This window comes from Arabidopsis lyrata (genome assembly GCF_000004255.2).
Source record: "Arabidopsis lyrata subsp. lyrata unplaced genomic scaffold ARALYscaffold_7, whole genome shotgun sequence".
Taxonomy (NCBI): Eukaryota; Viridiplantae; Streptophyta; class Magnoliopsida; order Brassicales; family Brassicaceae; genus Arabidopsis; species Arabidopsis lyrata.
In genome coordinates this window covers 21,053,806-21,080,366 of record NW_003302549.1, presented here as the reverse complement: position 1 = coordinate 21,080,366, position 26,561 = coordinate 21,053,806, and the positions used below count along the sequence as shown (strand labels likewise).

Genomic DNA, 26,561 nt, shown 5'->3' with positions numbered 1-26,561 from the left:
TAGATAATTATTATTTTTGAAAAATTAACGTGAATGTAGATAAGATTTAATAATACAGTAAAACCTCTATAAATTAATACTCTATAAATTAATAACCTCTCTAAATTAATAAATTCTTCCGGTCCCGAGTTGGGACTAATGTAAAATATGACATAACTCGATAAATTAATAAGATAATAATTTTTTTGAAAATCTAATGTAAACATATGGTCCCATCTATAACATAAATTAATAATTATATAAACATATCTATATATATATATATATGTATATTTAACTTAATATATATATGATATAAATTTATATATTTCATATATGAATTACTACGATATATATTTAAAATATTATATGTAAAAAGTTTAATGAAATATGACTCTATTATTCCAAAAAGTTTGTGTTGTTTCTTAAACTTAATAATTGTTTCTCTACTTACAATTGGTTTAAAAAGATATTGCTTATAAATAAATTTTTTATTTTTAGATGGAAATTTTTAAGAAATTACCAAATTAGGAAAATCTCTCTATAAATTAATAATTTATCGATAAATTAATACCTCTCTAAATTAATAAAATTTTATGGTCCCAACATTATTAACTTATAGAGGTTTTACTGTATATATTTTAATTTATTCATTTTCCTTTTTTAGTTTCTTTCTTTTTTTAAACCAACCGCAACCGTCCGCAACCGCAAACGCTTGCGGGAAGGAACTTTTGAGATCCAGCGATTTCGAACGATTCGAAGCGGTATGAAGTGGTTTCTATGATTAGTACCAACCGCTAACAACCGCAACCGACTGCTAACAACCACTAGGCGGATGCTAGCGGGAGAATCAATCAAGCCCTAAGAGACATATACTTGCAAGGGTCACACGACTGATTTGCTGTGTGATTTTTTCGAATTACGATTCTTGAATTTAATCTCTAAGACTCGTCTACTATTTCATATGTCTTGCATTATATGCGAGTGGAAGATGATGGTGTAGAGTCGGGTTGTGCAGAGAGGATAAGAGTTAGACATTCAAACAATGTGAAGGAGATGTAGAGATTGAATAAAAAAACGTTGGAAAAAAAATAAATTTCGAGAAATCAATGAAAAAAGCATCTAATGGTTGAAATTTGTGGATGATTAATTTCTTCTTCAACCTATACATCCAATTTCCGACCAATTCACAACGAAATTCATCACTAAACAAGTTTCTTCTGCATAAATATCTTTGAAAATTCTAATTTGTTTCTAGAATCCACTAAAAACCGTCAAAGATGGTGGTGGTTTGTTCCCTTAATGATGAAGGAAAATGGGTTCCCTTGTTGTTAATAAAAGAATAGTATTTATTTTGTTCCTTAAAAAAGAAAAAAGGTCACCACCCAACCGTTTTCATCGGAAAGTTAGAATAATTTGTGTTTGGATCTGACATCTGAGATTGATTAATCTCTCTGTGAACGAAACACTAGTCCCCTTGTTCTCCATGGATTTCTCTTCACGCTTCTCATCGATCGTTCTCCTTCTCTTCATCTCCATCTCCATAGCTTCTGGTGAGATTCGCAAATCGGAGATCCGATCCGATGACCGACCCATCATCCCTTTAGACGAATTCGGTTTCACTCACACGGGTCGTCTCGAGCTTGACGCTTCCAAGATCTCGCTTTCCAACACCAATCCCGATCTAGATCTCTCCAAAGTCGGCTTCTTTCTCTGCACTAGAGACGCTTGGGTTCATGTGATCCAACAGCTTGAAGAAGAAGAGATCACATGCGCTCTACAATCAGATCTCGTTAAGCATGTCTTCACCTTCAACAACCTCAAGGGAGATAAGAGCAGATTCTCCACCGTATTCACCGAGAACGATGCCGATCAGTACTCTCTCGTCTTCGCTAATTGCCTCCAACAGGTCGAAATCAGTATGGATGTTAGATCTGCTATGTATAACCTTGAAGGTAAAAAGGGTGGTCGTGATTATCTCTCTGCTGGAAGAACTGTTCTCCCAAAGGTCTATTTCTTCTTCTCTGTTATCTATTTCTCTCTCGCTGCCACGTGGATCTACGTTCTCTATAAGAAACGTCTCACTGTTTTCGCAATCCATTTCTTCATGTTGGGAGTTGTTGTCTTGAAAGCTTTGAACCTTCTTTGTGAGGCTGAGGATAAGTCGTATATTAAGAAAACTGGAACAGCTCATGGTTGGGATGTCTTGTTCTACATTTTCAATTTCCTTAAGGGTATCACTCTTTTCACTTTGATCGTCTTGATCGGCACGGGTTGGTCTTTCTTGAAGCCCTACTTGCAGGACAAGGAAAAGAAGGTCTTGATGATTGTGATTCCTCTCCAGGTTGTGGCTAACTTTGCTCAGGTAGTTATCGATGAGACTGGACCATATGGCCAAGATTGGGTCACATGGAAACAGATCTTTTTGCTTGTTGATGTCGTCTGTTGCTGTGCTGTTCTGTTTCCCATTGTCTGGTCCATCAAAAACTTGCGTGAGGCCGCTAAGACTGACGGGAAGGCTGCTGTGAACCTGGTTAAGTTAACTCTGTTTAGGCAGTACTACATTGTGGTTATCTGCTACATCTACTTTACTCGTGTTGTTGTGTATGCACTGGAGACCATTACCTCTTACAAGTATATGTGGACTAGTGTTGTTGCCAGCGAGTTAGCCACACTTGCGTTCTATCTGTTTACTGGCTACAAGTTCAGGCCAGAGGTGCATAACCCATACTTTGTTGTTGATGATGAGGAAGAAGAGGCTGCAGCTGAGGCCCTGAAGCTTGAAGACGAGTTTGAATTGTAAGTCATCACTGGAATAATCGTGTGAGGTGTGAGTCAGTAAAGTAACATACTTTGTTTGACAGGATGATTTTGAGTAAACCGGATCATCACCTGCCTGGTAAATCAGCTTCTCTTCTTTGGTTTTTTCTTCTTCTTCTGTTATCTTTCTTAGAATGCAATACCTGTTTTGTTTACTTGAATTGTTAGGATACTTATATAGACTCTATGAATGTCTTATCCCCAATGCATAGTATGTGTATTACTGGTAACATAAAACGCTTGGTGCTCTTTATACTTAATCTGAGTCTTTGCTTTTAATTTGATAGACAAAATGAATGATTAGAAAAGTTGCTTAAGGAAGCAAACTTGAAAAAATAGGCAAACTTTGTTCACTACTACTATTTTTACCTTGTTGGATCTGTATTTATATCTTTGTCTGAAGTGACAGCCGAAAGAATTGGTATAGTGTGTGGAGGTGGAAGAGATTAACATTGAATGGTTATGGTGGACCATAGATTGATTGGTCACATAAATACAAAAAAATTGGCGGAAATTAGGTGTATGAATGTAGAGGTGATTTATTGAAGGAGATACACATGTTTTACCTTGAATAATTAGCACTTGTTACTTGTGCCAAGATTCTTGTCTGCCACTACTCTGGCCTCAAATGTCTTCAAGTTATAATCTAGGTTGCATGGAAACGGAAACGGAAACGCGGAAGCAAAACGTGTGGAAACGTGGAAACGGATTTTAAAAAAAATTACGAAATGGAAACGTTTTGGAAACGTGTATATATATATATATTTATATTTATATTTATATTTTTATGAAACACTAAACATAAAACAGTAGTAAAAATATATTTTAAATAACATAAATCATTAATAAAAATATTAAATAGTTTAACTAAAATAATGATAACAACACTCAAAATCAAAAACTAAGACTATATCGTGATCACAAATAATAAAATAAGTGTTCCATATTCCTCATACTAATTAAGTTTTTAAAGACAAAAATATCAAATATATACTTATATTTTTAAAATTATTTAATTTTTATATTTCAAAAGAAAAAATTAAGTTTCCGATGTGTTTCCAAAATGACTTTTTAAGGAAACGCGTTTCCATGACGTTTCCACGCGTTTCCAAGAGTTTCCGATTCCGAAACGTTTCCGAAACGGGAAACGCACCTCGGATGGAGTTTCCATGCAACATAGGTTATAATTATCGAAAAAAATCATCATCATCTTTAGAAAATACTAATCAACTAAGATTCATTATTTAAATATCTATGCTTCAACAAGAAAAAGAGATGGATGGAAAAGGAAAAAGAAAAGAGTTGGAGAGGAGGTCGGCACAACAAAGATGGTATGTTTACTAAATCATCCTCCGACCATACACCAACACAAAACTAATTAAATTAAATTTAGGAGTAAAAGTACAAAGCCGACGAGATCTAGTGGGGAAGCTGCTTTTACAACCGAAGCTTGATGATGCAAAGCAGGAAGAAGAAGAACACACACTCAACGAATCTGCCTTTTCCCTGCAAAAACGTCAACAAGTTGCCTATGTCACTGCTTTAGTTCGTTTATTCAGTAAGGTCAACAAGTCAAAAAGTGAGGCACTCAATATCAATTATATTTTCAGACAAAAGTGACCAAACAAGAGTCATCTCCACGTGATAACCAATCCAAAACACATTGTCACAGTTTGTCGAGTTTACAAAAAAGATTCCAACTTTGACAGAAAGCCACAAACTTTACCACAATGAATGTTTAATCCTTCCTTATTCGAGCTTTGTCACTAAATTTTTTTATTAAAGAAACAAAAACAGATAAATAGAGTGAGAGACAGAGAAGGTTTCATCCGACTTAGTATGCAAGCTGTTAACAGTAACAACCTTGTAGATCTAAATGTCTAAGAAAATGACAGAAGCAGAATTGTCAAAGTAAAACAACAAATGAAGTGTAAAGTCGAAAACTTTACCCCGGCGGAGGAAATGGACATGTAATCCGGCGATGGGTTATCCGTGACCGGCGGGTAGATACCACCACCGCCGGAAGAGCCACCAGTGTTACCGCCGCTGCTACTACCACTACCACCAGTGGAGTTGCTGCTACCACTAGTATGAGTGGAGGAAGTCTTGATCCCAAGAGAGTAAACCGGAGTTCCGTCAGGTTTGAAGAGACCGTAGTTCCTCTCGGAGGTGGGTCCAGGCTTCATGTTCTCGTTGAAGAGAGCAAAGACAAAGATGGTGAGATCGCACTCAGGTCGAATGGGCGTCCTCATTTTCTTGCTCATCATCATCTTGATCAGATTCCCATTGTACTTGCGAGCATTGTCGCAGGTTGCTCCAACCTCCTGCGGGTCACCGTTGGAAGGCCATCCGGTCTCGGAGACGACTATGGGGACTTTCTTGTAGCTGATGCCGACAGCGTCAAGGGCGTGATAGACTGCGTCGACCTGAGCGAAGAGCATGTTGTCGTAGTGGAAATTAGAGCCAGGGTCGGTGAAGCCTTGATTTGGTTGGAAGAGGACGAAGTCGAGAGAGACGTGTTTGGGGTTTTCTTCGTAGGCGAAGAAAGGGTAGGCGTTGATGAGGATTGGTGAGCCTGTCTTGACGTGGAAGTCCAAGATGGGAGTGAGAGAGCTGAGAAGGTCGCGGCGGAAGGAAGTGGCCGAGGGAGGGTAGGACACATCCAAGATGGCCAGTGAGTGAGCCGTCGTCACAAAGATCTGCTTGTTCAGGCCACAATCAACCAGAGCGCCGTGGATGCCCTGCATAGCCGGGAAGAGGGCCGCCGTGAGGGCTGATTGGTTGGAGGTGAGGACTTCGTTTCCCACTACGATGGCCACGATCTTGGTGTTGGGGAGGTATGCTTGAACGTTCTCCTTCACCCAGGCTTGGGCTTTATTAGGGTCGGTCATCTGGGCCAGGTACTCGTTGCCGAGGGCCACGGTGAGCTCGAAGCCGGAGCCGGAGAAGGCACGGAGGGCTTGTGGATCGGCGTCATAGAGCTTGACTTTTGTAGCTCCCACAGACTTGAGGAGAGGGATGACGTTTTTTGGGGGAGGAAGGTTGTTAGCGACCTGGCCATAGTTGATGCCGATGGAGGAGACGATGTGAGGAAGAGAAAGGAGAGCAAGGCACAACAGAGAGAAGAGAAACTGAGAAGAAGGAGAAGCCATGGATGAAGTGAGAGAGAGAGAGAGAGAGAAAGAGTAGTGAGTGGTTGTAAGCAAGATGATGGAAGAGGAGGCAGTGATGGGACCAGGCAGAGCGTTAGGATTCACTAAATTTCAAAGTAAAATAGTAATAAAGAAATAATGAAAAGAAGAGAGAGAGAGAGAGAGAGTAATGTTGGTTTGGATGAGCTGGAAGTCAGTGTCTCTGGAGCAGCAGAAGCAGAGAGAGCATCTTTCTTGTTTTAATTGCCATTTGCGTCCTCTCGGATTCTCACTTGTCTCATGACAGATCATTCTTGTCTTCTTCTCTCTTGGTGCTCTCATTACAACACTTGCTAGGTATTTGGGACAGCTACATGGAGACAGAACACCAACTAATACTCTCTCTCTCTCTCGACTATTGCACCACTCATGTCTTTCCAATACAATTAGACTTAACCAGATTGACTGAATCCTCCTAGGTTTGACCTTGAATTGCTCTTTATACCAAAAACAAGCCATGATTCCAAACACCAATCAGTGCCATTGCCACAACAAAGAGTACACACCAAAAAATATGAAACAAAGTTTACCACAACAAAAGAGTTCAATTTAGCATATCCCTTGAAGCAAAAGAATGTTAATAAATTATCAATACAAGAGTAAATAGAAGACAACAAGAGAAGATGAATGATGAGATTAAAAAGACCCAAGTGACGCACTCACGCTTCTGTATCAAAAACAAAAGCTTTTGCACCGCCCAAGTGAAATGAATGGTATTTGAAATCTATCTGTGTGCTGTGACCAGCGTCTCTATGAACCTTAACCCATCAAACCTCGGCTCAAAATTCTCCGACCCATTCGTCTTCCTCGATTCCCAAACCTGATCAATTCATATCCACATTCCAATTCAAACCAGAGCAATCGAATCGAAATCGCAGATCTTGAAAGAAAAAAAGAAATGAAACCTTTGGGGAGATTGGAGGAAGAGTGGAGGAAGAAGAGAGGGCAGCGGTGGAGACGGCAATGACAGAAGCGACCACACCGCTCGAAATCTTCATCTTCTTCGGATCCGACGACGCCGGATCTCGACCACCACCGACTCTGGAGCTGCGTTGCGTTACGCCTTGTTTGAAGCTTTTTCTTATATCAAAATATTTCAATTAAACCAAAATTACCAAAATATCCTCTCTTTTTTTCTGATTTTATATGTAGTCTTATTAAATTAATGAAAACAAAACAAAATATTGACGTTGGAATGTGGTGTATCGTAGCGGTGCATTTGATTCGAGTTGTTCGATACTCTATTACTCTTCTTTTAATGGTTGATGTTTTTCTGTTGACTCATCTAGTTGGGTCAATTTATGGAACTGAATTTATGCATTTTAAAGGATATCCGGCCAAATATATAATTTTATTGGCCATGTGATTATGATTTTATTATTATATAAAGGATTTCATTCAGCCAGATTCTACCAAATTCTTTTCGTCCAATACCCCTTTTGCCTTATATAAGATTTGGGTTGTAGAGGCCCAACTGAAGCCCAGAAATAAATCCACCGGATGAGATATAAAACACTTGTGGCTACGCGTAAACTTAAGCATCTTGGTGTTGAGTGCTTTGTGTTTGGAAGTGATCCCTGTAAGCCTTTTTGTCTGTCGGACGTTACTTTACTTATGACTCCGTCGAGTGTTGTTTAGTACTAGTTTTGAGGAATCATATGTATCATTACCTCATCTCAAGATTCTGCGTCAACGTATATTCAATTGAGACAAGTTTAGAGTCGCTTATCTCATATTGCCCCGTGCTTGAAGATTTGGCCATTGATAGAACAGTAGATGATAATGTTAAATATTTAAGAGTGCGTACTCAGACACTAACCAGTCTTGGTATAAAATTATATCTTACAATCCAAGGATGATAAGGAGGTTGATAACCTTGTAGTCAATGATTAAAACCATAACCAATTTGGGTTCATTATACAAGGTCAATTTTCTTGGCGAGTTTCATCGCTAGGGTTATAATGATCAAATCCGTAAATCTGGAGTTAGAGATCTGAATCCCTCTCTCGCATATTTCTTGGGATACACGTCTATGCAATTCATATATAAATATATAATGCTCTTTCATATGTCAATATACTTATCTCCCTTTTTTGTGTGTAGAACATGGATATGATGCCATTACCCCAGTTTTGCAACCTGCTCCATTTGGAAGCAAGTCTTACTTTTTGCATTTTGGATAGGCTACTAATGTTTCTTCCAAGCTGTCCGAATCTAAGATCCCTAATATTGGTAATGACTGTCAAGTAATCCTCAAGACACTGGTTGTGTGTCCGAAATCTTCCACGCTAAAAGAAAATTATGTCATCTTAAGTGATCTTCTTGCATTGGTAAGGCATACTTCAGTCTACATGATATGATTCATAGCGCATAAAATATACTACTAATAATGGGTAAGAATGGAGTCTGCCACTTGCGTTTAGGCGTCCATAAGCGAAAAGCATTAAAAAAAAAAAAAAACGGCCTCTTGTCATGTGCAACGCGAGGCATTCAAAAACACGGCTTCGTCATGCTTTTATTATTATTACCAAAAGTAAAAGTTGTTTACAAGAGTTTTTGGGGCAAGGAGCTTCATAGGCCAAATTTTTTTTGAAAGCCATATGAAACTGCATACACATTATTTGGAAACTAAGAGTGAGTGAACCATTGGGAGTTGGGACAATAAACGACTACAACCTTTCCGATAACAACACTGTTGGCATTCTCACGTTCACTAACCCTCAAGGTTAGTTCTCATTCTCTCTATCTCTTTTAGTGTTTTATTTTTTTGTTCTAGAGAGAAAAACAAGGAAATGTTTTTCTTTAGTCTTCCACATTTGTACTTGCTTGGATTTGATTCTTACAACAACACACACATACATATAGTGGTTTCTCTACTATAGACTCTTAGACAAGACCATACCTCTACTACAACAACACTTAACATCACTACTTCACTCGTTGGGACTCTAACTAATCATGACAACTCTACTACTTAGCAACTCTACTTGACTTAACTAAGACTTACACAACACCATTACTCATTGGGACTCTAACAAGTTGACACAACTCTACTACTTAGTGCTTAACTAAAACTAGACACTAGACATCAACTAACACTTAGACAAACTAAACATATTTTCTCATTGGGCCTAATTTCTCCTTCAGCCCAATGGTAACATTATTACAAAATCACACAAAGCCCAACTTGCTTCTTCTGTTGACTTGTGTCTTTTTTCTTGTTGTCGTTGACCCTTCTTCACGACAACTTCTTCTTCTTAGCTTCTGGTTCTTCTCTTCTCACTGACGCTTTTCTCTTTTGTAGGACCAATAAAAGGATACAATTCCAACAGACACGCAAGGAGGAAATCACGAAGCCTTACTCAGTATTGCATTACAATGTAGCAACTACTAGTGAGATGCAAGCAAATGCTACGAACATTTCAGGTTATATAGGAAACAAGTTAGGCATAAGAAAAGAGTAAAAGCGTGTTGGTGTTATTGAAACAGGTATAGAGACAGATACACAACAACTTACTGTTTGGAACGCGCCAAACAAACGCTTGAATACTTTATTAATCAAATGAAACTTAGTTCTTAGCAACAAATGATTACACTGAATAACCTAAGCTACCCACTTAGTCTACCCAACAATAAAGTACTTCTCACCCTTTTCTATCCTACGCTCCCCCTCTCAAGAACAGACGAATAGAAAAGTAAACTCACAAAACTCTCACCACCTAAGCTATTTTTCTTTCACTCAGACGATGTTGTTTAGCTTTCTCAAAACTCTCTGATCTTGTGTGTGGCGGCTTATGGCCTTAGGATCAGTATATAACCCCCTTTTGCGAAAATCCTATTGTTTAGATCTCGCAATCTTCATGTTTGGAATTATCTTGCTCCTCAAGCTAATTCCTTTCCTTATCTTGGTGAAGTGAATATCTTCAAATCTTCGCTCCAACCGTTTGCTCACGCAACGTGTATTCTTTTGCCACGTCATCTCTGACTTCTCACACATGGATGCAGCTCACTGTTCTTTGATAGCAAGCAGCTAGTCGTCCTGCTGCACCATCAGTTATCACATACTTTGGTTAGTCGTTCTCCTGCCGACTAAAATCAACATATGATTCCGAGAAGATATATAAGTTTTGAGCATTAATTTGACAAGGAATAGAAAACAGAGCATTACGATAAAGAAAACAGAGCGCTGGCCAAATTTTTGAACTTTCAATTTGGAAAAGAAGTTTTGAATTTTGTTTTTGGAGAGATATAGGAGGCCTTAGTTTGGATTGCATCTGGAAAATACATCGGTATCCTTTTTAAAAAAAGAAATTTTCACGTTTGGGGTGAAAAAAAGATTTTGTCTCACAGATTGGCAAAGTGAGATTTCAATCTCATGTTTTGTCAGTTACAACATTTTTTGTCAAAAATGCCCCTAACAAATTAAACCAAACCGCACAGTTACTGACCGGTTTAGTTTCTTTTGATTTTTGTTGCGGTTTAAAAAAAAAAAAAAAAAAAACTGTCGAAGAAAACGAAGAAGAAGAAGGAGAGAGAGACGGAGAGATTCGAGAGAGAAGTTGAAATCAGTTCGAAATTCATTCATCCATCTTCGTTTTTTGACATCACCGTTCGAATTGTTGGATACTTGATTTGAGGCATCGCATTGAACTCCAAAAACCGGCGAATAGAAAGTTGAAGTTTTTCCGGCGAAGAAGACCTAAGAAACCTCCGGCGAGATAGAAACCTTCGAGATGGCTGGGAATAAACAAAACGACGAAGTACCGAGGAAGCAGCATACGCGGGAAGGCCCCGAGAAGGAGAAGCGGGTACTCAGAGTATCCCCAAGGAGGAAACTCTCTCCGACAAAGCCGCCGGAGGAATTGGGTAAGTTCTGATATTATTTCGTTTGTAGTTTCTTTGGGTGTATCGGAATCTTAAAGCTTGTTTGATTAAAGGGATAGAAGTTGCCGGATTTTGCTATATCTGTAGTTTGAAAATTAGAGAAGTTGAATTGGAAATCTCTTTTTCCGCCAAAATTCAGATGTTGAGTATATAATGTTGATAATTACTGTGTACGTACACGAATTCATACATCCGTACTTAATTGTATATCACTTGTAATTGCAGGCAGTACAAGCGTGGCTCCGACTGAAGATCTTATAGTTGAAGAGTTACCACCTAGACTCTTTGCCCTAGACCGGTACCCTGTGAAGACGAAGATGAACGCGTACTCCAAACCGGAGTACCTTTCTGACATAGCACAAGTTCTTAAGGGAAAAGAGGAGATGAAGTTTCTTCTCGAGTCTCCATTTGGGGACCTTTTTAGGATACCTGCTAACAAGTCTTCCTTCTCAGGTAAACTTGTTCTTGGACTAATATGTCGTCAGTTAGTGACGAGTAAAGTGAATGAGATGTGGATGGTCTTCGGCGGTTATCCAATAAAATTCGGATTAAGAGAATTTAGTCTGGTAACTGGTCTAGAATGTGGGACATATCCCAACAAGAAAGACGTGACGGATGTGCTAAAGGTTAAATCTGGTAGTCAAAGTGTCTGGAAAACTTTGTTTGAGGAGAAGTTTGGGGAGAAGCCGAATCCAACAGTGAATGATTTGGTGGTCTGGCTGAAGGAGGAGGAAACCATGGATGGGTGGAAGCAGCTGGCCTTATCTCTTATAATCTTGGTAGATGGTGTGATAGGGTGCCATAATAACCCCATAAGGCCTTCTGAGTTCACTGTTGAGATGACGAAGGACGTGCAATTCTTCTGCAAATACCCTTGGGGAAGGGTGTCTTTTACCCGTACTTTGGAGAGGATAGCAAAATTCCAAACCCCTTCAGATGCTCAAAAACTGATAAGGTGTGTAAAGGATGGGTCTTATGCACTACATGGATTCCCATTAGCACTCCAGCTGTTTGCGTTCGAAACAATCCCATCCCTTGCTAAACTAGTACCTGATGATGAAGCTAACAGGACATTTACTCAGAGGTTTATCCATCATCTTGCCTCACTGCGGGCAATCAGGACATCCAGCATCTTGGAGTGTGAGGCTGCTGAAGAGGTATGTACAATTGTTTATGTACGTACATTATTTAAAAAGTAAGTGTACATTCTCTAAGTGGTCAACAAACTTATTGGTGTAGGTTGAGGTAACCTATCTTGTGAAACCAGAGGACAATATTTGTCCTCCATCCCTGTCATGGGATGATGAAGTTGAGGATCCAAGAGTTGCTTACATTGAGCGACTGTTGTTAGCGGGTCATGAGTGGAAGGAGGAAGAATGGGTTGGAGGTAATGCTGCATTTCCAAAGCAGGAGCGCCCACCACAACTTGGAGAGATACGTGAGTGTAAATGTTGTTTTTATACTTTCTGATTATTGTCCCTTGAAGACCAATCAATGATTAAACTGGTCTATCGTAGGTGTGAAGAAGAGGAAAAGAAATGTACCAGCCCCGAATGCACCTTCTTTGAAAAAACAGAAATCTGTTGTGGAAGAAGAAAATGAGGACACTGCTGAGGATTGTTCTGAAGATCCCCAGTTTGAGAAGTTTGTAGTTGAACTTAGGAGGTGTTTCAAGAGGCAGGAAGCACAAAATAAACAAATGCAAGAAGACTTGAAGAAATTTGTCCGTAAGGAGATTCGTGCTGCCTTAGATCCAAAGGTCAAAAAGACAGAACCAACCAAAACTTCCCATGCTTCACAGGGCCCAAATAAATCGGTGGTTAAGGCACCGATGAGTGTGAAGAAGGCATCTAAAAAGATGTCTACAAAGAAAGTATTCAAGTCTGGAACAAGAAAGTCTTCAAGGCTGAAGAATATAATGACGTCAGTTGCGGAGATTACTCAGCTTTCTGATGGTAACTCTTCCTCTGAGGAAGATGACCAGGTATGGCATGTACGTACATTTATATATAGTATTTTAAATGTATGTACATTAAGATTAATAACTGTAACTTGTCTGCTATGGTACAGGATGAAGCCAACAATGAAGGTGGTTTTACTGCAAATGATGAAGATATGGTTGACACTGGAGTAGCTAACATTTCAGTTGGTGGACCTACACCTTCCCATCAGGTATGTCGTGTACAAATATTTTTTTCAATTATTTCCAGTTGTGTACGTACACAGAGGCTTCAGAAGTGTATGGTATACTATGTTTCAGGATGAAGGAGCACGTGATGGTGGTGAGTCTCTCCTTGTTGGTACACAGTCAGGGACCGAGGAAAAAGCTAGTGCTGACACAGAGATGGAATTTCTTCCATCTCCTGTACCTTCAACCTCTGTACAGGTATGTTTTGTGCTAATAGTCACATATTGTTTTCCATAAGTGTACGTACATATAGCTTAAGAAGTGTATGGTATAATATGTTTTAGGATAAAGGACCAATTGATGGTGGTGAGCCTGTCGTTGTTGGTACACAGCGAGGGACAGATGAAAAACCAACTGCTGACACAGAGATGGAAGAAAATCCATCAGGTTTACCTGCAACATCTGGACAGGTATATGGTCTGCTAATAGTCAAATGTAGTTTTCCATATGTGTACTCACATAAAGCTTAAGACGTGTATGGTATATTTGTTTCAGGGAGAAGAACATGGTGCCGGTCTTGAGAGTGAAGCAAATGTTGGGGAGCAACCAGAAATTTCTGAGGATAATGATAGAGATACATCTTCTCAGGCTGAACACACCGAGGAACCCGGTGTAAGTGTACGAACATTTGTCTTTCTTATTTCCCGTGTACGTATAAGTAATGATTGTTTCAGACATCACAAAATAGAGTATATAGCCGATGAAGTTGATAACTACTGCCACAGGTTGATGCGGGAGATGTACCCAATGTAGTTGCAGAGAGTAAAGTGGATGACTCAGTACTTGAGGGCACCCTAGGGGATCCCCCTTCACCATTTGCAGTAGTTAAGAAAGTAAGCTAACTATATTTTTAAATCAAATAGTGTAGGCTTATTTAAATTTATAATCTTCTATTATGCAGGTGTTACAGGAGTTGGCAACGAAAGCCTCCATGGATGTGGATGCAGCTAATGTAAAGGAGGTAAAAATCTCGTGTTTGGTTTAAAATTATACACAGTTATTAACATACGTACATAGGATTGTATGCGTACATTTAAATAATTCTGCACGTTAATTTGAAAAGGGAGTGTTGGAGCAGCAGGGGATTGTCGACGGGGTGGAAGAACAAGAGGATTCAAACCCAGGGTTAGATGAAGCAGACACGACAGTTGGTACACTAGAAAATATTGTGAGTATCTTCTCAGTAAATATTATCATTACATTTTGAAATTGTTTAATCATGCTGTTTACAATAATACTTCTTTACAGGATCAACCAAACAACGATGCTGCAGTCGAAGCAATAGCATTTAAAATTCCTACGCCGGTTGTACCCAAAAAAGTGAAGAAGCAAATAATTGTTGAGATGGATGAAGCCCTTCCGGAAGGTTTTAAGGAAACAACAGTCCTCGTGGAGGATGTTCCTGGACGAGCTGAAGATTCAGAGGTGGTTATAGCGGCTGGAAATGTCCCTTACAACCCCTTGGAGAAGGTTGATGCTTCCAAATTAGAGCTCTTAACCAATGTCCTCCGCGGTCCGAATGTGTAAGTATCGTGCATTATCAAAATTATCCCTTAATTGATACATTGGTTTTCTATAACAACCAGTCATACTATAATATTGGATATACAGGAAGCACACTCTTTTCGGGTATCGCAAAGTGGACAACGAGTTTTTCTCCATGCTTATAGCACAAGGACAGTGGGTGGATAATATGGTAAGTTGAAATAGTACATTTGTGTACATTTTTTAAATATTCCTGAATTGTACGTACACTGACTGCCTATGCTATTATCATTTCAGGTCTTGGAAATGCTCGCAATCTTGATGTGGCACAAGAATGGTCAACAAATGATAGCAAACCGATGCGTTGTTTTGGACTCCTTCCTGCTTTATGAGCTTACTAAGCGTGCTGTCAGCTTCAGGAATTGTATAAATAAGCTTGGGTTCAAATGGGGCGACCGGCTATACGACATGGCCAATGGAATACACATACACCGTGAACCTAGTCTTAGGTGGTTCAAGGATGTCGACGTGGTATATGCTCCGATGAACTGGAAAGGTGATCATTGGGTTAGGTTGGTAATCCACCTCAGAGCCTGGAATATAGTTGTCTATGACGCTCTCATAGAACACACGCGGGAGTCTGTTGCATGGTCAAAGATGCAGCCTGTCTACGAGATGATGCCGTACCTAGTGAGAGCGATGTGCGCGGATGTATTGCCTGAGAAGTACTCAGTTGAACCTTTTGCCTATGAGAGAAATGTTATGGTCGCTCAAAACCCAAGTACAGGAGATTGCGGGCCTTACGCAATGAAGTTCTTGGAGTTGCTGGCGTTTGGTAACCCAATGTCAGACTTGGTGAATATTCAAGAAGCAGATATGGCCGACTACCGTCAGGTGTACGTAACAGAAATCTACGAACACGGCAAGCGCGAGTTTGGTAATCGGCGTTTATTGTAATCATCCCTGGATGTTGAATTATTTTTATTTCCTAGTACATATTTCCTTATTTCAACAACCTAATTAGAACAACGTAATTAATTATGGAGATCCTCAAAATATTTATGTAATCGTTATAACTATCTTCTTTAAACAATCTGCACATCGTACACTTATTCAGAAACCAACATGTGTACGTAAATCTTATATAACGTACGTCTTTTACACAAAGTCGATTTTTCTCATAATAAGATATCTATTTCTTTACTTACATTGATTTGACAACCATCCCTCACTGCATCATCACTTACGTAAGATTGCATTAACTACAACCATAACTTAACCAACTAACTTCATTGTTCTTTATTTAAGAGTAGGAATTGCATTGTTTTGAAACACCAAATTCCAAGAAATGTCTACACCAAATCTACCTGAAGATTTGCTAGCCAAGATAGCCAAAAAAATGGCTGACAAATGTTGGTGGTACCTCGGACCTCTGTTAAGATCAGGGCGTGGTGGAAGAAACATTGTCTACAGGCCGGATGTCTTGAAAGATGCTAATATTTATAGCATGTGCAGTGATCCTGATGACTTCCATGCGGCAGGCCATGATCCGAATGACATCAACGCTGAAGGTCGATATAGACCCTTTTTCAAAAGGTGTCTAGAGGCTGGTAACCCGATTGCTATTTACCATGAAGGACTGCGTCTAGTTACCCATGAGTCTGACATTAAGGGCGCCATTGTACTTTTACAGCGGAATGTACCAAGGCACGCCGATGCAACCCTGGCCTGCGCTATTCTGTGCATATGCGACGGGAATGCTCACATGGGTGGTGTGTACCTACGCCTGTTCGCAAACAACCATTACCCTTTGGAATCAGAAGAAACACGTGACATGTGTGAGGAACTCCTAGAAGAAAAAAAAAATTATGGAATTAGGTTAAACAACACATACGGCGCAACATTTTCGTACCCTGAGGAACGTGGTATTCAAACGCCTCCTTGCGCGATGCAGTGTTACATCAGATCTGGACCCTTCAAGAATGTGTGCAACGTATGTTACCTCTGGTGGTGTGCGAGAAGAATTAGTCAAATTCTCTAGGGATTTCTTACGTAATATTATCTGAATTTCTAAGTTTTTATGTTATAATATGTGGCCTTTGCAATTGTACTTTGCTTATCAGTAATGAATATCTTTTTATCTACATCCTTGCTTGTTTCTCATATACTACTCAATCTTATGAATGGTTACAAATAATTGTAATATTTTATATTAAATTGAGAAACAAGTTTCTTAATGTTAGATAATGGTGCCTTGTCTACAGAGGCTTACGAATTATCAGTAAATACATACTGACCTGATTTAGCCATTGATAATGACACCTCTATCTTTTCAAAAAAAAAAAAAAAGAAACGCAAATTTATGTACATATATACGTACACATCCCTGTAATTAATGTACACTGTCTTTTGTCAGCTAAAACGAAATTGCAAAAGAAAGAGATTTGGTTTTTAATGCGTTTCCCCCAGATTTAGACATATACATGAACTCAATCTTTTCCCCTAATTCGGCGACAGACATCAACTCAAACTTTTAGTCAGAGAACGTAATAAGGGTAGACATACGTACACGGGTATACGTTACTATGTACACGTATTTTAGTTGGTTTAAAACTAGAAATATGAGAAGCGACTTTCGAGATGGTAGTAAATGATGATGCAATGCTGATTGATTTGACATGTAATAACCCATATCTACAAGTTTTGGAGTGGTTATTTAATGCATACTGTCAAGCTCTATTCATAGAATGACCTCTATCTTTTCGCATAACTCTCCTTACTTTACGTACACGGTTTGCAATTAATGTACACTTGCATTTGTCAGATAAGAGGAACTTAAAAAATAATGACACTTTATTAATGCGTTCCCCCCCAAATGTAGCCATATACATGAACTCAATATTTAGGCCCTATATAAACGATATCACACACACTAATTTATTTGCTCACATCATTCTAAAACTTCCTTCTTTCATCAACTGCAAGATTATTTCTAAACCTCCTTTGTTAACAACATGGCTTTCCCCGCAACCCCTCCAACCGAGATGTACCTTGCAATACAATTGCCAAACCCGATTTCCGTGCTCATCAACTACCTGCCCGTATCCCAGACTCCCATCGAGACCCTCCGCCACTTGGTCGAAGCAAGTGACGTAAACGCAATAGTGATGGACGACTTCATCACATGGCCTCACTTCGTGCAGCCGGAGTCTCCCTTCAGGGCCTACTTCAGCCTCTTGCTGGAAAGGGGTGCGATCCCGGCTATATACCTCGAAGGTGTCCGCCAGGCAAGCAGCTTCCTAACGGTGGCCCACGGCATTACACTACTCAACTCCGTCGCTCCATCCAACCCTCTCGCCTGCTTCGCGACCGGCTTATTCCTAACTTGTACTGGCAACCATGTCGACTTTCTTCCAGTCAGCGATATGTTCTGGGCGATGACACCCACATTAGCGGCAGCTCACGCAGTGGGGGAGATGGTGATGTATCACATAAGCCAGCTTCACACCGAAGGTCCTCGGCTCTGGCAACGTTCATGGAGGTATGTGCACACACCGGCATGTCTTGGCCGTTGCACGTACAGTTCCGGCTGCAGAGGGTGTTTCTTTTACTGGTACGCGAGGGAGATGTGTGTCTTCTATTAGATATGACTTTGATAATGACGGATGAGGCATACAATTTTCCGGCTCATGTGTATGCTTCGGGCTCAACTTTTTAGTTTATTGCTTCCGCATCTAATATATAGTTTGTCTTTCTTAAATGTATGTCCTTCTTCGGGCATTTAATTATGAATGAATGAAGTTTTTGTTGTTTGAGGACAACAAATATGATATATGTATGTTTTCGTGTACGAACACGGGTTTCGTACAATTTGCTGATTGAATAACCAAAAAGCTAGTAAAACGTACACTGGCAAATTAATTGTAATTGTAGACACTGTACGTATAAAATGTACGTACAATTACCCAATAGTTTATTATACAAATTCAAGTAATTAGAAAACGACAACAAGTTTATGTAGTTTTACAATACTTAATATAAATCTGGTCTTTAATAATAAGAAGACTGGGGAAAACAAATCCCCCTATCTAAAAAACGACCTGCTTGATCTCTTCCACTTCCGGTGTGTCCAGATCGGCAAAGACCTTTGACACAGGACCATGACTCAAAACCTTAGGATTAGCTCTGCGGTTAAACGCCAGAAGACGAGTGCGACAACAACATTGCGCTGACCTAGACTCCGAAAGAAGGTTTGGAATTCCAACGCCTGTTCATTGTGTGCTTCGCATTCCAAAACTTCGTTGCTACATTATATTAAAAGAAGAATCAAGTCAGCGTTTAGATTAAAAAGTGTAAGTGAATCAAATATGAAAAGAACATTTACTATCTATCTTTGATCTTGAAAGGAAGCTTGAGACCGTCGAAGTCTCCGGTCAAGCGGCCAACCTCCAACAACGCTCCAATGACATCTACATCAAGGGCCAGAAAATAGAAATAAACTTCTAATTTCAAAAATGTGTAAATAAAACGTAACTTAAAAAACATCTCACCGACTAAAACTTTATTATCAACTGTTTTCTCCAAAATGTAGTCGAATTGAGTGAAATCGTAAAACGATATTGGGTCCCTTCGTAAGGCGTTAGTAACGACGGTCCGATCCATAAACCATATGCCGTAGTCATGAGATGTTGCTCTCACTGAGTCAGCGACGTTACGGACCAAAAAAGTGGTCACAATTTTCCACTCATTTTCTTTGATTCGGTCTATGTAAAAAGGAGCAAGGCGACGATCAATGGTGGCCTCGATACGGAAACGGGATCCCTACAGAATATGATATATAACAGATTTATATAGAATTGAACCTAACGTATGATAAAAAAACACAAACACGGCACAGGGAAACTACCGAATTATCTGCCAAGATAAGGCCGAGTTCGAAGATGTTGGGCGCAACAAACTTCTTAAACACTCTCACGACAAATACACAAATTGTCCACCCAGTGATCTGAGGACACAATTCGGAGATGGTGTGATACCCGTCCATCACACGGTTAGCAAGAACAATCGAAAGACTTTGTGTTTGATTGATGTAACTGTCGAATGTGAAAGGGTTTTCGTTTGAAGGAACGTGGATAAAATTGAGGAGGAGATGTGGCTTAAATAAGGAAATTCCGTAACGGACGCGGTGGGTAGTGCGAAACTGTTCCAACGGTTGAGATACAAATGTGTGTAACCGTTTGTAACCGTTTATTGCATGAAGATTATACGTACACAGACACAACAAACACGTACACTAACAAAAACGTACACTCAGAAAACGTACATAGTTATACGCTGGCAAACATTAAACGTACGTACACCGTCACAACACTTTGGTACACACTGTCCACACATAAACGTACACTGTCTTCGCGGAGACATAAAGCTTTTGAGGAGAATTAAATAGGATTTTTGCAAGTCTTCTTGTTATGACCTGCTTGTCTACATCGTGTGCACTGATTCGGAATAAGTCTTTTCTGTCTCTTTTTCTGAAATGACAACAACAATAAGTTAATAATCTTATACTCAAAACATAATGTTTGAAAATCTGTACACGTTTGAATGATAGCACTTACCCGGTTTTCACCTCTAGATGGAATCCTTTTGGTTGTTGGTCTTCCTGGTGGTCGTCTACAGTATGGAGGAATTAGTATCAAATCCGATATATGTTGTGGGATGACAACATCCTTCGGATCCGCGATAGGTATAATCGGTTCTTGAAAAGAATCAGAAAACGTTTGAAGTCCATACCACCATCCTACAACAACCTTCGGATCTATTCCAAACTCGATTGCAGCTGCTAGACCGTGTTCACATGGGATTCTCAACTTTGTGTACCTAAGACACGTACACGTACACTCGTCCAGAACGACATGAAAATGCTCACCTGACTTGCTTGTAACTTGATAACTCCACGGTCCAGACATCTTAACCGCGAATTTCCCTGATGCAGGCAAATCTTGGAGAAAACGCTCATCAACCTCAGGCGTCACTAAAGACTTACACCTAGCCACTTTTTGCCTCCTCGCTGCGAACCATCGCATTAGGACCTCTCGAATGAACTCTATCATGTACACAATCGGATATGATTTGGCTCTTGTTAAGACATTATTCATAGACTCCGAATTGTTGCTAGACATGATATTGTAGCGTTCCCCTTTACAGTGAGCTCTTGTCCAATGCTCAAATCCAATTTCCTCTAAGTAATTTGCGCATGCAGCACTCTTAGCCCTTAACTGTTCGAAGTATTTTTCAAAATCTCTCACTCTGTAAGCTTTAGCAGCGCTGAAGAATAATCTAGATACACCATACTTACCATAATGGGTGGAGATATTTCGCTCAAGGTGTACTGCACATGCACCATGATGAGCTTTCGGATAAACCACACTGAGGCCTTTATATATTGAAGAATGTCTGTCCGATACAATCATTAAATCTTCACTGTCTGGAACAATGTCAGCTAATTTATCAAAGAACCACACCCATGAAGCGTCAGTCTCACCATCCACAACACCAAACGCTATTGGAAATATTTGGAAGTTCCCGTCTTGGGCACATGCAATGAGGAGACATCCCTTGTAACGTCCTACTAGCTGCGTTCCATCTACGACAATTACCTTCCTCATATACTTCAGACCTTTTATAGAAGCCCCGAGAGATACAAAAACATACTTAAAGCGCTGCGTACCATCAGCTTCAGGTGTAGAGTGTAGGTGAGTTATCGTACCCGGATTAGCTAATTTAAGAAGATACAAATAGGTAGGCAAAAACCTGTAACTTTTTATATCATCCCCCCTTACATTTTCCACTGCAACCTCTTTAGCTCTCCAAGCGGTAGAATATGAAATCCGAACATTGAGATCATTTAGGAGCAACTGTGGTAAATCGACAGCTCTCGGACCCCCTTGCGTAGAACTGTATCTGCTCTTCACTACCTCTCCGAGAAGCTTATAACTAGCATGTTTATTATAATTCTTACGAGTGTCGATGTCACAGGTATGGGTGGTATCATACGATGTGATTTTGAAACATTCTGAATTCTTGACAACTTGAGCTGTCAAATGCCATGGACAAGTATCATCAACGCAGACCATCTCCAATCTTGTAGGACATGACCTACGTTGCTTGTAGCAAAAGCATTGTTTGATTGCGAGATAAGACATTATTTGTTGTATGACTTTTTTGTTCTTAAAAACACTCCCGACATACAAAGTCTCACCTGTCGTACTCAGTTCGACTTGTGTCTCATCATCTCGTAAATTGGCTAAATCATCGAATACCGGAGCAGCATCATTATCGAGAATCTCCAACTCGCCACCATGTAATGTAGAAAAGTCATTATACACTTCATAAGCCTCAGCTGCGGTAACTAACCGATTATCATTCAGTGTCCCATTTGCGGGAGCTCCAATACCACGGTCGATAGTGACTTCGTATATACCATTAATATTGGTATCCGTGTTACATTCGCAGCCTGTATCTTGTACACACTCTGTAGTGTACGTACATTGGTACAAACCATGTTGACACGTACGTCTTGGAGTCACCGTTGGTGTACTGTCACCCGAATGAGAAATGTTATCTCCGCCAGGTGCAGTAACTAGCCGATTATCATTCAGTGTCCCACTTGGGGAATCTCCAATACCACGGTCGATAACATCATCCCCAGAGACATCGTCTATACCATTAATATTGGGATCGGTGTTACCTTCGCATCATGTATCTTGTACACATTCTGTTGTGTACGTACATTGGTATAAACCATGTTGACACGTACGTCTTGGAGTCACCGTTGGTGTACGGTCAACCGAGTTATCTCCCCCACGTACACGATGACTTGTGTACGTACACTCTGCCAATAGACGACTGAATTCCCCTGGATGTTGAACCGTTTGTTGAGTGAGAATGACGTCCTCCTCAACATTCCCTATTCCATATTCTTCAATAATTAAATCGTTCCACTTGTTGTAATCGTAATCTTCGCCACTGCCTTCACTACCGTCTATAGTAGGATCGAGGGTACTTCCCCCCATAGATCCATCATCACCCTGATAATCATCATACCCAGCACCATCTTCGTTTTCCTCCTCCTCTTCTTCATCCTCATCTGTTTTATCGTCTTCAACGTCGTCTTGCTCATCTACGGCCTCATTATTTACATCTACATTTGAAGCCGCTACGATGGGATTTGGTGTCGTTGCACTCCCACACACACGGTAACTCTCACCATCGGTCCTAGGGACAGTATTCCCGAGTGCCTTGACGGTTGTAATGAAAGAGACAAACAAGGTGACACTAGGATCCCCACCACGAATCAAAAAGAATGTATCCAGGTTCATTTGATTGTCAATGTATACAGGAAGGCGTTTACTTTCTATCATCACTGACATCTTTCTCGGCATCCAGTAACTAATTATTGGATTGCATTCGGTGCACTTCAAACTGAAAACCTCGCATAATGTACGTACAAATGTCGTGTACGTCATGTTTTGCCTAACACGTACACAACGACCAAACCAGCCTTCCCATGGTTCAAATTTCCATTCTTCTTCTTTGCATTTCCACTCACCCACCATAGTAAATACGGGAATATCCATTACCAACCTGTATCATAAATTCAGCAGAACCCCATTAAATGCAAATGAAAGCATGATTATATCTACAAAGAACAAAAAGAATTCCCAACTACACACTTATAAACATAAATCTATCCTCATTTAGCAATTTCAACTAAAAAAAGTGGAAATAAAAATATTCTGGGGTTTTATATAAAAACAATGTTGATCTTAGCACACAATCAAGACCCTAGTGTGTTAAAACAAAAAACTTCTTAACCAATTTCATTACTTACACGTTCAATGCTTGTCTTTGCTCCAAACTTTGTAAATCAAGAAGATCAAACCGATGCAGAATCACATTCGTTCAGAAAAATTTGTTTGTTTGATGGATCATGTTTGTCTCTTACAACTATTCACACATATAAACTAATATTAGAAAAAGTAATGATGACTTTTGCATTAATTGTGACATGAGTCATGTCTAAACTTTTTGGGCATTAAATACTAATGTCTCATTGTGTTTTAATGTTATTAATCCCAACTTGTCACTGTACTCCCGCACAAATCAATTAAGAGCGAAATATATTGCGTAACCGGAACAGTGTACGTAACTGAACCTCTTAACTGAACCGTACAGTGAACCGCTTAACTGAACCGTACGCTTAACTAAACCGTACAGTGAACAGTACATCGGTAAGGGTAAAATGGTCAGATTTTGGCCAAAATGTCAAAACATGAAAGCTCATTCTCACTTTGCCAAAACTTGAAAATAAAACTTGGTCAACTGCCATAACATGCAATTTACCCTTATAAAAAAGCATTTACTTTTTTTTTGGTCGTTATGTATCATTGGAAGACGGATATATTTTTGGTTCGTTTTTCTTGTTTTAAAAAAGCATTTACTTTCTTTTTTTTCTCCCGCCTATGCATACAAACTAGTTAAGCAACCCTAAAGAAGATACAATATGTATCAACACAGATAGCGAAAAAGAAAAAAGAAAAAAAGAGGAAGATCATCACATAAGGCGACAGGCGTGGACATTGTCGTCGTTGAAAAAGTTGCTCACTTTATCATCGCCACGGTTGGTGACGTGAATGTGACCGTGGCGGTCACTAAGGTTGTAGCCGTGGCGGTAGTAGTTGTAGCTCTCCCTGAACTTGCGGGTGGTATCTTTGAAGTAATGGTCGGAGGAAGTGAAAGCGAGGCATGTCCGGGTAGGGCCAGAACTCGGCTCGCTTACCGGCTCTTCTCACTGCCTTGAGCACCTTCTTCCTCTCCACGTACCCAACCACCGTAACTCTCTCCATCTCCAGGTTCACCTCCACCGAGTCCACCCCTTTAATTACCACCAACACAGCACTCGTTTAGTTACTATTTTGACATTCACAAATAGTACTCAGTCCATCTTTTTCTATAGGATGTTTTAGAGTTTTTCATTATTTTACCATTTTTTATGAAAAAATAACTTTTTTCTTTTACCATTTATATTATACAGTATCACTTTTTTTTTTGATGTGTGTATTTAACCAAAACATTTTATACAAAAAAAAAAATGAAATACTAATTAATTTGTTATTTGTCAAAAACACACTTAACTATGACGTTACCTCTCAGCTTGTAAATGGCATGCTTGACTACTCTCTCGCATCCACTGCAGCACATCCTTACTGTCAGGTCTATCGTCTGTTAGCACCATTCATATATTACAAAATAATTGGTATTAATATGTGATACGTTTTCAAAATAAAGAGGTAATTTGAAGAACAATTAATTATTTAAAGGACTGCTGAATCAGCCAAGTATATTATAACCATAGAAACATCCACTAGTGACAAAGCTATGACATTCCATTACAGTTTTGTCCGATTCCCCTTAACATATCAATAAAACACCAAAAGTCTTTTTTTAACACGGGTAAAAAAAACTTGAAAACAGTTCTGTGATATTCTTTCTGCGAGAATCTGATCTGCCAGTTTTGTTTCGTATCTAGCCTTTTTCCTCACAAAATTGACAAACTTAAATTAAAGGTTAATAATTAAAGAGAGGCTTCTACGTTTAGTCTTAATTAGGTATAGTTAAAACAACTTAATTAACTCTAGCTGGTCCTCCTTTACCATCACCACAAACTTAACAAATTTATTCCACTCTTCTCTTCCCAAAAAGCATGTGCACTCTTCGTTCCATTAGGCATGTATGATGTATCCGAATAAGAACGGTTTGACAGATATTGTTATTCAAAGTTATTTTAAGTTATGAAAAACTGATATCATGATCTTAGGGTCGAACTGAGACTAAACTGTAAACATGAAATATTAAAAGAGAAAAAGAAAGAGAATACCTGTAAAGAAAGTGGACGAGCCCTTGGCATGGTGTGGTAATAGTTGAGGTGACTTTTGTGCTTAGGCTTCTTGTGTGGATAGCGAAGGAACAAACAGTATGTGATGGTAGAGATGAAGGAGCCCAAACCCATTTCTCTACTCGAACTCTCTCTCTATATTTATACTTACGTATACTCAGATTGCTAGATAGATAGATGATTAGGACTCAGCAAACTTAGAGAGGAAGCAATAAATATGTAAACAAGAAGAATGCATGGAGAGGGGTTTTAAACAAAGAATAAGATTAGACAGAACGGAAGATATGCCTTTGGAATCGCTTCCCTTTGTAATAAGTTGTGATCTCTTATTTACCCCCTAGAAAAAAAGTTGTCATAAATCTTTGAGGTAATATTTATGTTTATATTCCAAATTAATTTACATGTAGAGATGTATGACTCAACACATGCTAATTATTCTCTTAGCTCATTCAGTGGGTACATATAATGGTTTATATATCCAAGGCAAGTTGGTGAAGATATTATGATGAGTTTGTTAACTATTATGGATATCATATAGTAATAATTTTCATAATTAAAGCATCTTGTAATTATAATTTATTAAAAAGCGTTAGTCTTGAGTCTTGACATAATGCGATGGTATCAGTGTTTTTTTTTCTTCTCACTGATGGTATCAAATGTTAAAGAATGCAATTCTAAAGAAACGTAGCACTATAGTTTATGCTTGATGTATATAAACAATTCAAAAGAAATAAAACTTCCTGGTTTTATGGCTTAATTGGTCATCTCAAATAAAGTGGCCGCAACCGTATTATCCAGTGCACATTGTATTTCCCAGAGGTAATATTCCTCTGTGAGACCAAGAAGAAAAGGTGTTATTTGGAAAATATGGTAGGTCATCTAGGTTACTATGATCTGCATACAGTGGAACCAAGAGGGAAGAGTGGAGGCTTGGCTCTATTGTGGAAAGATTCAGTGCAAGTTAAAGTGCTCCAGTCGGACGAGAATGATTGATACACAAAATAAGTGGCAAGATAAGGAGTTTTACCTCACGTGCATCTATGGTGAACCAGTTCAAGCT

The 26,561-nt window shown here is 39.3% G+C and overlaps 5 protein-coding genes and 1 long non-coding RNA gene across 6 annotated transcripts; 2 read left to right on the top strand and 4 right to left on the bottom strand.

Moving 5' to 3' along the window:
• Window positions 1–1,231: 1,231 nt before the first annotated feature.
• LOC9304632 (protein GPR107) lies at window positions 1,232–3,078 on the top strand. Its single transcript, XM_002870546.2, has one exon. It carries the CDS (start codon window positions 1,466–1,468, stop codon window positions 2,780–2,782), a length of 1,317 nt encoding a protein of 438 aa, XP_002870592.1. The 5' UTR covers window positions 1,232–1,465; the 3' UTR covers window positions 2,783–3,078.
• Window positions 3,079–4,010: 932 nt separating this feature from the next.
• On the bottom strand, window positions 4,011–6,327 carry LOC9304631 (glucan endo-1,3-beta-glucosidase 10). The gene is made up of 2 exons (XM_002868513.2): window positions 4,749–6,327; window positions 4,011–4,305 (listed from the first exon to the last, which is right to left on the bottom strand). Exons 1-2 carry the CDS (start codon window positions 5,949–5,951, stop codon window positions 4,237–4,239), a joined length of 1,272 nt encoding a protein of 423 aa, XP_002868559.1. The 5' UTR covers window positions 5,952–6,327; the 3' UTR covers window positions 4,011–4,236.
• A 124-nt stretch (window positions 6,328–6,451) lies between these two features.
• Window positions 6,452–7,110, bottom strand: LOC9304630. The gene is made up of 2 exons (XM_002868512.2): window positions 6,896–7,110; window positions 6,452–6,810 (listed from the first exon to the last, which is right to left on the bottom strand). The coding sequence occupies exons 1-2, from the start codon at window positions 6,986–6,988 to the stop codon at window positions 6,715–6,717; spliced, it is 189 nt and encodes a 62-aa protein (XP_002868558.1). The 5' UTR covers window positions 6,989–7,110; the 3' UTR covers window positions 6,452–6,714.
• Window positions 7,111–14,327: 7,217 nt separating this feature from the next.
• Window positions 14,328–15,505, top strand: LOC110226755. Its single transcript, XM_021019337.1, has 3 exons — window positions 14,328–14,585; window positions 14,674–14,758; window positions 14,845–15,505. The coding sequence occupies exons 1-3, from the start codon at window positions 14,407–14,409 to the stop codon at window positions 15,502–15,504; spliced, it is 924 nt and encodes a 307-aa protein (XP_020874996.1). The 5' UTR covers window positions 14,328–14,406; the 3' UTR covers window position 15,505.
• Window positions 15,506–19,771: 4,266 nt separating this feature from the next.
• LOC110226049 lies at window positions 19,772–20,287 on the bottom strand. The gene is made up of 2 exons (XR_002330174.1): window positions 20,163–20,287; window positions 19,772–20,075 (listed from the first exon to the last, which is right to left on the bottom strand). It is a non-coding gene; the product is annotated as an uncharacterized LOC110226049 (long non-coding RNA).
• Window positions 20,288–24,029: 3,742 nt separating this feature from the next.
• Window positions 24,030–25,865, bottom strand: LOC9306663 (heavy metal-associated isoprenylated plant protein 30). The gene is given in 4 exon segments (XM_021019497.1): window positions 24,030–24,344; window positions 24,346–24,481; window positions 24,753–24,828; window positions 25,484–25,865. Coding segments are annotated over 4 exon segments (528 nt in total). The 5' UTR covers window positions 25,616–25,865; the 3' UTR covers window positions 24,030–24,160.
• Window positions 25,866–26,561: the final 696 nt, after the last annotated feature.

Bases quoted from the DNA above. Each gene is read 5' to 3' on its own strand.
- LOC9304632 (XM_002870546.2), top strand. From the start codon at position 1,466: ATGGATTTCTCTTCACGCTTCTCATCGATCGTTCTCCTTCTCTTCATC.
- LOC9304631 (XM_002868513.2), bottom strand. From the start codon at position 5,951: ATGGCTTCTCCTTCTTCTCAGTTTCTCTTCTCTCTGTTGTGCCTTGCT. The intron at 4,306-4,748 runs GTAAAGTTTTCG...ACGTTTTTGCAG, and splicing joins TGTCCATTTCCTCCGCCGGG to GGAAAAGGCAGATTCGTTGA.
- LOC9304630 (XM_002868512.2), bottom strand. From the start codon at position 6,988: ATGAAGATTTCGAGCGGTGTGGTCGCTTCTGTCATTGCCGTCTCCACC. The intron at 6,811-6,895 runs GTTTCATTTCTT...TGAATTGATCAG, and splicing joins TTCCTCCAATCTCCCCAAAG to GTTTGGGAATCGAGGAAGAC.
- LOC110226755 (XM_021019337.1), top strand. From the start codon at position 14,407: ATGGATGAAGCCCTTCCGGAAGGTTTTAAGGAAACAACAGTCCTCGTG. The intron at 14,586-14,673 runs GTAAGTATCGTG...TTGGATATACAG, and splicing joins GTCCTCCGCGGTCCGAATGT to GAAGCACACTCTTTTCGGGT. The intron at 14,759-14,844 runs GTAAGTTGAAAT...TTATCATTTCAG, and splicing joins GACAGTGGGTGGATAATATG to GTCTTGGAAATGCTCGCAAT.